The sequence below is a fragment of the Miscanthus floridulus genome, chromosome 9 (genome assembly GCF_019320115.1).
Source record: "Miscanthus floridulus cultivar M001 chromosome 9, ASM1932011v1, whole genome shotgun sequence".
Lineage (NCBI taxonomy): Eukaryota > Viridiplantae > Streptophyta > Magnoliopsida > Poales > Poaceae > Miscanthus > Miscanthus floridulus.
Window position 1 is genome coordinate 63,056,749 of NC_089588.1, and position 10,906 is coordinate 63,067,654.

General features: G+C 42.8%; 1 protein-coding gene across 1 annotated transcript; it reads left to right on the forward strand.

Moving 5' to 3' along the window:
- Positions 1 to 3,527: 3,527 nt before the first annotated feature.
- LOC136482053 (probable bifunctional methylthioribulose-1-phosphate dehydratase/enolase-phosphatase E1) lies at positions 3,528 to 9,547 on the forward strand. Its single transcript, XM_066479302.1, has 12 exons — positions 3,528 to 3,894; positions 4,713 to 4,849; positions 4,938 to 5,033; positions 5,789 to 5,908; positions 6,404 to 6,493; positions 7,170 to 7,331; positions 7,542 to 7,694; positions 7,795 to 7,944; positions 8,040 to 8,141; positions 8,537 to 8,646; positions 8,843 to 8,961; positions 9,282 to 9,547. Exons 1-12 carry the CDS (start codon positions 3,672 to 3,674, stop codon positions 9,371 to 9,373), a joined length of 1,554 nt encoding a protein of 517 aa, XP_066335399.1. The 5' UTR covers positions 3,528 to 3,671; the 3' UTR covers positions 9,374 to 9,547.
- The last annotated feature ends 1,359 nt before the right edge of the window (positions 9,548 to 10,906 follow it).

Consider the following 10,906-nt stretch of genomic DNA (forward strand, 5'->3'; position numbering starts at 1 on the left):
CTTTTCTGCAAGTGAATCGAGAATACAAGCAAGAACGGGATGAACGCAATCTGAAATTGCAAATAAATATGAGGCTTATGAAAATAAGAAGGAGTTCAAGTCTTTATTCGAAAGGACTAATCGCCACAGGCGAACAAGATCAAGAACTGGGGCCCTGGTTCACAGCAAGCAGCCTTGGCGGCACAGTTGCAGCAAAACGATGTCTGTTTCACAAGGAAATCAAAAACTAAACAAAACCCAAACCCTAAGGAGAGCGACGACTGCTATTTATAGAGTCTTGGGCGTTACCCCCCTGGACGCGCCCCTTAATGGGCCCAAACACGATACACGGTCCAACGGACCAAAAGATGGTGTCGTAGCACCCTGGCAGATTCTGGACGCTGACTTGTTTCGATGATTCCTATTGATTTCGAAGGTCTTTTGACATGAAACCACTTGGATTGGCTTCCTTATCAAATTAGCTTTCCAACCATATGTGGATCGTCGAAAATGGAGTCCGGATACGTCCTGGGTGACCAGTTTAAGGCAGACTGGTCCTAGAGCCCGAGCCGAACTCGAACTTGAGTTGGACTGGGCTTCCACCATGAAAAAGATGAATTGGACGCCTATGCTGGACCTCCTCCTCTCCTTGGCTTGTATACGATGAAGTAGTGATGTCCTCATCAGGTATAATCTATAGTGCATTTTATTTCACTGGTCATAGGTGTGTAGAGAAGTTTATGATCGGGTTTAGGATAGATAGCCATACTATCAAGAAGGGCAAACTTGTTTGCATATCGATCATCTAGTACCACTCAAATGATCTAACTTTGCATCGTTGCTAGGATTGAGTGGCGTGGTGATTTGAGTGACTAATTCTTTGAAAAATGATTGTAAAAATGCTAACACACTTGCACGTGATGTTGTACACTTGGTGGTGTTGGTACATTTGCAAAGGAGAAGTTGTTGGAGTTGATTTGGATCAACTTGGTGAAGTTGGAGAAAAAAAGGAGAAGAAAAGAGCAAGTTTGGGTTATTCGAGGGTCGAAAAACGCAACCAAACTTGTGGTCAACGTGCAGCCCAACTGGGGGGTGACACCGCCCTTTCCGGTGTGCATCGAACACCCTAGGGCGGGGCACCGCCACCCCTTGCACGGTGCATCACCACTCCCTGCAACGTGCCCATTTCAGCAGCACCATCCTTTCATATTTTGGGCATAACTCTTAGCTTCGAACTCCGATTTCGATGATCTAGGACTTTTCAGAAAGCTAGTGAAATGCTCTATAAGCTTGGGGTGGTGGAAATCAAGTTTTAGCTGAAGGTGGCATCGCCATGGTCACCGGACTATCCGGTGCCTGACACCACCATAATTTCCTAGAGAGCACCGGGTTTGGGTTTTAGCCGGCAGATGGCACCGCCACCCATAGGGCGGTGCACCACCCCCCTATGTCCGCTGCCAACTTGTCCAATGGCTAGTTTGAAATAGCTGTTGCAATTCGACTGTTGGGGCACCGCTACCCCTTGTCCGGTGCTCGCACGTTGCTGTCCGGTGACCGCGCAGAAAGCTATTCCAAGGCTTCAACGACTCTATTTGGCTTGTGAGCTATAAATAGAGGTGGAACTCAGGCTTGGCTGAGGTTGAGCACCGTGGGGATGTGTTGCCCTTGTGTGTGCTTGGTTTGAGAAGCCTCTAACTCAATTGCGCTTGCAAGAAGTGCGAATCCATTGCGAGTGAGTGATTCTAGTGCGTTGCATTGTGAGATTGCATCGAGTGGCACTAGGTCATTGAGTTGCAAGCCGGTGGTGCTTGTTACTCTTGGAGGTTGCCACCTCCTAGACGACTTGGTGGCGAGCTCGTATGCGGTGTCTGTGTCCGCGCCTAGCCCACTTCCTGCAGCTCCTGTTGGGACGAGCTCCTGTTGCCCGTACTGCCTAGGGCCGGGGCCAGGGATCTTGCTAGCCATAGAGGAGCTCGCGCGCCACCTGCGAGCAGATAGCCAAGCTTCACGAGGCCATGGTCCATCCTGCTGCCTCTAGTCGTGCATGCGCATGGTAGAACTCTAGTTAACGACGGTGACAGAGGCGGATCTGCACCTCGGGTTAGGGAGGCTGCAGCCCGTGGTGTGGCTCTAAATAGTTAAGAACGCCTCTTCAGGCCTTGTTCGGCTGGTCTATAAGCCACGCGTGCTGATTTGTATGGCTGATTTGTTGGGAGAGAAAAATACTGTACCATAACTAATAAGTCGACTTATATGAGCAGCCGAACAAAACCTCAATATTCAGCCAAAGATAGTCTAGAGTCTAAGCGTTCAGCCCTACCCAAATTATCATAGGATTTCTAGCCTTCTGCTATTTAGCCCTGCTCTTGCATCGTTTCTAGATCTGCCACTGGGCGGTGATGCCATGTTCGGCGACGAGAGGATGGATCATGAGTGTGTGGACGGGAGCCTCGACGTGGCTGTTCGGGAGAGAAAAAAAGGAAATGATTGTCCCTATGCGGGAGGAGATAAAAAGGAAACGAGTGGACGAGAGCATCTCGCAGGCCACCGGCAGTTTCCTTTTTTGAAGTCGAGTTTTGTTTCTTTGGTTTTCGTTACATACTAATCCACATGTCTCGCGTTTGGCTTATAAGTCGTATTTTTTTTTCAGACAACAAATAATATTTTTCTCTCACAATAAATCAGCCAACAATATTTCCAGCCATGGCTTATCAGCCAAACGAACAGGGCAACTGACTACTCTACTGTGCTATGCCACTTGTGCTGCACATGGAACCTTGCCATTCGATCATTTGTATAAACGTGTGATTATTTCAGTATAGAGTGAGTATTTTTTTTAGAGCAGAACAGTGTCAAACATGCCGTCTGCGGTGAGATGCCATCAGGCCAGTCTCAATGGAGAGTTTCACCTCCCAGTTTCCAACACGTGAAACTTTGATATGAAACGGGTCTCTCCCACAGTGCAAAGTTTCATGGCACGGTTTCATCCCTTATTTTACTATTCACGGGTCCTACCTATCCCTATCATCCCTCTCTTCCCCGCGTGGTCCCGGAGAAGAAAAGTCGCGATGAAACGAAGGAAGGGCCTCAGTGCAGGTTTCACGGCGTTTCCAAAGTTTTGGAAACAGTGCGGATAAGTTTCATGGCCATGAAACGAATCTCTTCTCTCTCCTCCCAGTTTCATGCAAAAACTGACGTGGCACCTTATTAATTGTGCATGAAACCCCCCATGAAACTCCATTGAGACTGGCCTTACGAACTATGCTGGCATATTTCACCGGGCCCCACCTGTCCCGCAGCCTATTTCACGCATCCTCCCCGTGACAATGACCTTGGTCGTGCCACTTACAGATACCCAAAACCGTCTAGTCGCCCCTACTGTTTTCACTGACAATACGGTCCCACGCCCCCTCCTTCGCTTCTCCACATGCCGCAGAGCGGGTAGCCCGTAATGTCGAGTAACAAAAGTAAAGCCGCCTCCCGGTGCCGATTATTCCCGTCCCGTTAACCCCCAGCCCCGCGCCCGAGATTCCCCGCGGATGACTCACTGACGTGTGGGTCCGCTCTTCGAAACCTGGCAAGCACTAATCGAGCCGCCTCGGCTGCACTGCACTCGGCGAGAATAAAGACAGCCCCACACGCAGCTCGAATCCCGGCACGTGAGCGGCGGAGGCGGCGGAAGGGGGACGGCCATGGCATGCGGCGGGTGCAGCTGCGAGGCGGCGGTGGGGGCGACGGCGTCGGAGGCGTACCTGGAGGGGGAGCCGGTGCGGGAGGCGCGGGAGCTAGTGGCGGAGCTCTGTCGGCACTTCTACGCGCAGGGATGGGTCACGGGCACCGGCGGCAGCATCACCGTCAAGGTCAACGACCCCGCCGTGCCGCTCGCCGACCGCCTCATCGTCATGTCACCCTCCGGTAACCAGCGATTCACCTGTTCGCCTTTTTGTGGCCTTGGGGGGCGCGTGTCACCTGTTCGACGAATTGCCGCGTAGCGAATTAGACGCTGCCGCCGATCGCCCCCTGGAAAAGAAACGATCGCTTCTGTTACCCAAGTTATTTGGCTTATGCCATATGTCTCCACGCTTCACGTGCAAAGCCTCTGATCAGACTCCTTTTGTTGATCCAAATTATTCATGGCCTGGCAGTGAAATGTTAGGAGGCATTATCATATAAGGTTAACGTTTAAGGCCAAGTGGTTGTCAATTGAAATTTGAAAGGGACTTTTTAACTAAATTCAAGTTAAAATTTCGAAACAACTGGAAGAGGTTGTTTCGCTGGAAAAAGGCCTAGAATGATGATGGTCTGCCATGGCACCAACTTAAAAATTCTGTTACCAAGTTATGGCACAGAGAAGTTTGAGCTTTTGAAGTGTGCATCGTTTAGCTTATATCTCAGTGCAGTTCTGCATTGGGAGCTTGAGCTCATTGTATACTGTGAGTTCTGCATTGGGCTGTACTTGTATCACTGACACAATATCTCTTTAGATGTCCAGTGTTGAGCTAACTTAAGCAGTTCAGGCTCTAAGGCATATACACAAGAATATCAATCGGCATCCTTATTTGTATGGTATTGCTGTCTAGTACCTTTACTGCTAGTTAGTGGGTCTATATGCAGTGTGTGAAAGAAAACACGATTTTATACCTAATATTCTGCCAGCACCGAGCTTCAAATTTGAGGATAAGTAGCTATTGTAGTTCATTCCATTGACAATAAATGTTGTTGACCTCTTTCAGGTGTGCAGAAGGAGAGGATGGTAGCAGAGGACATGTATGTGATGGCTGCAGATGGAAAAGTGCTTTCTGTGCCAGTAGCAAAGCCATGGCCAAACAAGCCTCCAAAGTGTACGGACTGTGCTCCTCTGTTCATGAAGGTTTGTGAATGCTCTCTTCGTTTTAACTTTTGCTGTTGCTTCTGCTTGTTTTGATCTGAAAACTCTAGTTTGCTTTGGTGTTTTGAAGGCGTATCTGATGAGAGGAGCTGGGGCTGTCATTCACAGCCATGGAATAGAGACTTGCATTGCAACAATGCTCAACCCTGGTGCAAAGGAGTTCAGGGTAATTCCTATTGTCCAAGTGTCCTCAATCTGATTAAATGTGTGAAACTGAACATTTTGTGATATCTTCATTTCCAAGGAAAAGCCTACTACGGTTATTAACATTTATCTGCTGATGTTTTAGATGGCATTAAACAGTCCAATGATTTTTAAATTATATCCACAACACGCTTCTGTTTCATGCAAGTTATTTCAACAAGAAAGCATGAAGCTGCAACATAAAAACAAACAATGCTACTCCCTCCATTCAAATTGTAAGTCGTTCTGGCTTTTCTAGATACATAACTTTTATTATGTATCTAGACATAATGTATATCTAGATGTGTAGCAAAAGCTACGTATCTATAAAAGCCAGAACGACTTAAAATTTGGAATGGAGGGAGTACCTTTTTTGTGTGCACAGACTAAGTTCAACAGTGATTGCATGCATACATGCATGAGCTAGTTGGATTGGACCAGTGATCTGGACAGTGGCTTCATACAAATTCCCTTAATTCTCCATACAGCGTACTGTAATGTTAATAAATGTATGGGAAAGAACTAAAGTGGCATGGATGTTCCGAGAATCCACTAACATGTAAAGTGATAATTTAATTTGTCGGTAATATCACACCCTAGCTGGAAATTTGATTATATACTATGGCCGGGATTTAGAAACTAAAATTCACAGTAACTTCTATTGTATGTTAAAATAGCTGTGGTAAGAAAATCCTTATTTGACTAGATACTGACGGTCTGACGCTGATCTTACTGCAGGTGACCCACATGGAAATGATCAAAGGAATCAAAGGTCATGGCTACCGTGATGAATTGGTCATTCCTATTATTGAGAATACTCCTTATGAGTATGAGCTCACTGACTCCCTAAGTGAGGCGGTATGCTATCAAACTCCTATCTTTCAATCATCTCAATCCTAGAGACCAAATATATAGGTGCAGATACAATCTTATGCTGTTTTGGAGTTTTTAGTTCTTATTGGTGCAGATAAGATATCATTCCAGCAATGCGCTTGAGGTTAAGGATTTGAATCCAAATTCCCTGCTTAACAGGCTTCTAGGGATAACCTTATAAGTTATAACTTATAACAAGTCAATTCAAGGCTTATTAAGTCTCTAGCACATTGTTTTAAGTTTATTTGATGATAAATGGGGAAAATTACCGGTTTTATTTGATGTTCATAGCCTCTGATTATAGTTACTGTAAAAGTTTAGCCATTATCATAAATTATCAGTCCAATTTGGTTGTTTTTTACAATACTGTTTGATTTATCTAGAGTTTGAGCCAAGACCACATATTCTTGAATCTTGATAACAAAGTTGTGATGAGTATTTTAGATGTATGTAGGCCATTGATACAAAATTATTTAACAGATTGCAGCATACCCAAAGGCAACTGCTGTGCTTGTAAGGAACCACGGAATATATGTATGGGGTGACTCTTGGATCAATGCCAAGACACAGGTGTGCTTTCTATCTGTGAATTTCTGCAGTTGTTTTAAAATGCTCTGGACTCTGACTGTTGCCTACCATTCTTTTGATGACCTCTCACTGTTATTGTTATCTGTGTTTCTGCAGTTTAGGCTTCTGGTTCCTTCATTTCGAAACCTCTTATATTGATATTCTTTGATGGTTAATTTTAGCATATAGTTATTCTTATTAGGTAAAAATAAAATGTAACAGTTTGTTACACCTAGGTTACTCTTTGATACTCCTTTTCCCCTGGAAGTTAACTTGCCTTATAAAATTTTTACATGAATATAAGCTAATATGGTGAATCTTGTTATGCAACTTTTGACTTGGATACAAATTTGGATTCAGTTACCCTTAACTTGATTTGATGATTTCATTAATCCCTCGTTGCTGCATGATACCCAGGCCTGCTTTGGCTTCTGGGATTACCAAATTAAGGACTTCATTTGGATGACACTCTAAATTTCCTGAACTAGATCTTCTCTTTAAGGAAAAAAGCAATGTATTTGTACCATTATATTCATGTGAAGTCTTCTAATTCATAAGAGCTGTGATAATAATCTTGTTTAAATGTTGCCGTTATGTCTGCTATGTTTAGAGATAATTATGTGATTCCTATTTATTCGAGTGGAGATGTGAACTTCATTTTTGTGGCCTTGCATTTCAGGCTGAATGCTATCATTATCTTTTAGATGCTTGCATCAAGCTCTATCAGCTAGGTATTGATTGGACAACTCCTGAGCATGGTCCAATAAACAATGCAAAGAGACAGCGCAGCATTTTAAGCTCTGAAATTCCTAATGGATGTCATGCTGCTGATTCATCAAAGGTTATTTCATTGTTCCTATTATTTTGGGAATACCATTCGTGATACCTGTAGGATTTTTACTTTGCAACTGTCCATAGCATTTTGTCAAAAAAACTGTCTGTAGTATTTCTGTAGTTTTTTTTTTTGAAGTTTTGTTGTTTTCCTTAACGCTTTTGTGATTACAATGTCTTTTCTGTTAAACTCAGCTTGATCTTTTTTCTACTGTCGCAGTGTGTTGTACTAGACATTGAGGGGACAACCACTCCAATATCATTCGTGACTGATGTTATGTTCCCTTATGCCCGTGATAATGTACGAAAACATCTGACTTCTACGTTTGATTCTGAAGAAACTAAAGACGACATCAAACTATTGCGCATCCAAGTAAGTAATGAAGCAATGACAAGTTTTTAAGTGATACTAATAGTTTGCACTGGTTGTTTTGTTTATTCATGTTCTAACAAGCATGTGGTCAACTATTCAGATTGAAGATGATTTACGAAATGGAATTTTTGGGGCTGTTCCAGTTCCACCCGATGAGGCTGGCAAAGAAGAGGTTATCAATTCATTGGTTGCCAATGTTGAATCGATGATTAAAGCAGATCGGAAGATCACACCATTGAAACAACTTCAGGTAGCTTAGTTTACAATTCACATTCTTGGTCACTTTTGCAAGCATATTAATTTTCTGTTTGGTATAGTTCAGCTGTTCTAATTGGCCAAATTCAGGGTCATATTTGGAGGACTGGATTTGAAAAGAAAGAGCTACAGGGAGTTGTCTTTGAGGATGTTCCTGTGGCGCTAAAGAACTGGCATGCTAGTGGCATAAAGGTATCTCTTTGCTCTAATTCATGTGAATTGTGAAATACTGATTGTCCAGGCTGTAGAAAAATACAACATAGATTTTAATTATAGAAAATCAGTGCTAAAAATGCTCAGTGCTTCAAGATTTAGTGTAAAATGGAACTTATTTTTTGTGTTAGTAGGTTGTCACAAGACTCACAACTCACAAGGCCGATAAAATTTAGTGCAACATGAAAGGGAACACTGGGAAAGTGTTGTTCTTTTCTTTTTTCAAAAGAGTTTGTTAAGCTACTGCATTCATCTCAGTTTTGTAAATTATAGCTTTCTAGTTAAGTTAGCACAACAATATGCATTCCTTAGTTTGTAAAGAGCGTGCAATCGTATTTTCTCATGATGCAAAATTATGAATACTTTGTCATTAGGTCTACATATACTCAAGTGGAAGTAGAGAAGCACAAAGGCTTCTATTTGGCAATACAACATATGGTGACCTGCGAAAGTTCCTGTGTGGGTATTTTGATACCACCACTGGGTAAGCTCTGGATTTCTTGTTGCAGTAGCCTATAATTTTATAAAAGATTTCAACACAAGAAAAAGGGATTTTGTTCTCAAATACACAAAAACTGAACATTAATTATGATTTGTTTGGTGATAGATTTCTTGTTCCATTCATCTGCGAATCTATTAAAAAGTTGACATAAGTCATGATTGTCATCTTTTATATACAGAAACAAAAGAGAAACAAGGAGTTATTTTGAGATCTCTCAATCACTTGGGGTGGACAGTCCATCTCAAATCTTATTTATCACCGATGTCTTCCAAGAAGCTGTTGCAGCAAAAAACGCTGGTAATGACTAGTTCCATTTAATAGCCTTTGTTCCTCTGTAGACAAATCCTGACTTCCTTCTAATTTGTCACATCCAGATTTCTTTTTACTTGCATAATGTGTTAAGTCGAAAGTTTTACAGTTGATGTTATTATAATCATGTGTCCGTGTTATTGTATCATTGTTGTTTTAGGGCCTTACGACCTTGTGAGATAATCATAAAGCTGTGGCGATGCTTGTTTATTTGCTCATAGCATTGGTTGTGTTTGTTTTGTTGTTCCCATATTTTTTCTAGCTAGAAATTTTGGAATGATCATTGTCTACTTAACCATATCTTTCAGGTTTTGAGGTGATAATCTCCATTCGCCCAGGAAATGCTCCACTTCCTGACAATCATGGTTTCCGCACTATCAAATCATTCAGCGAGATCTGAGGAATATGGTGATCTGGACATGTCTGGATATATGTAATAAGCGAGTGCCTGGGCTATAATATTAGCTCGCGGACCAGTTCATGCAGTAGTAGCAGTATAACACCGCAGCATGCCAAAACGATGTGACATACTAAGTTGGAACGGCGAAATAAAAACTTTGGTCCGTTGTGTATTTGTAGCTAAGCTGCAACCGGAGAGTTTGCATTTCCTTGCTCAGCGTCTGTAGGTTGTGGCTGTGATCATTTTTATTAGTTATTATTATACGTTTCTGCCCCTATGCTTCTCTAATTACATTTACCAATCGATCTACTTATCTTCTGCAAAATGTACTGCCTTCTCCATACTGCTCACCTTTTATCTTGTCTTCCAAATATATAATTGTAGATTTGGTAGTTACCTTCAAGGCTGCATTTTCATTCTGTTTTAGGGAAGGCCACTGACAGCTGGCATTTTCGTTTTGTTTAGGGAAGGCCCAACATACAGACCTATCGCAGATTTTCTTTTTCTACTAGATACTACGTTTTTTTTTTGATTGAACCTCAGTAATCGGACCCGGACACGTGGGCACGTGGATCTGGTCTTCGAATCAAAACCGGATAGGTTGCGGAGGCACGAGCTGAATCAAAACCGGATAGGTTGCGGAGGCACGAGCTTGGAGTGGAGGATGATGACTGTTAGTCTTTTTAGGTACAGAGATAGAGAAGATATTTTCTAGATTTATTTTTTATAAAAATAAATATATAATTCATGAAATACTTGTAAATATATACTCTTACTGCTGACTGAGTCGTTTATATTTAAATTCACGGTGATTAGATTGTCGTTTATATTTAAACACTTTTCCTACTGTGTAGTCGCTTGAAATCTGAGTTTGTTTCAGGCGACGCTCTGTCCGTGGGATGTTCTCGAAGATCCGCCAGGTTTGTTTCATACTGGGTCCGATGTTTCTTATTGGGTCCAGGCACTGGAAACCGCACCCGCTAACACCGCACCCTAGCCTGGCCACCGCATTACCCGGATTTTTTTTTGTCTTTTAGCCCTTTTTTTTTTGAAACTTTTCATAAATATGCCCCTGTGGTATGCTTTCAAAATCTAGACCCTTAGCTCAGTGCCATCGTTGGTGACGCCGAGCTTACCCATCTCGGCGCCATAGATTTTGGCGCCTAGGTCTTGGGCTCTGAAAGCATCTAGGCCCCTAGTTGGGTTTCGGTGATTAATGACAACACGCGATTACTATGACTAACGTGTGTTTTGCAGAGGCAATTTGAGTTAGGTCATGGTAATGGAAATTGATTGGACAATCATGATTGTCATGCCCTGTTGATGGAAATCGTTTCGGTTTTCAAAGGATGGACGACAAGATAAATGTCGGACTAGTTCTAAGTGTCGTTTGGTGTTGGAGAGACACTTAGAGTAGTTTATGACTTTGTTTTTCCTTTGGCCGTACTATTAAGGGAGAAATGAACTAGTAGCTTGACCTAGGTGAGTCTAGTGGGCTAGGTGTGGTGCACACTTGCCAAACCTAGCACTAGG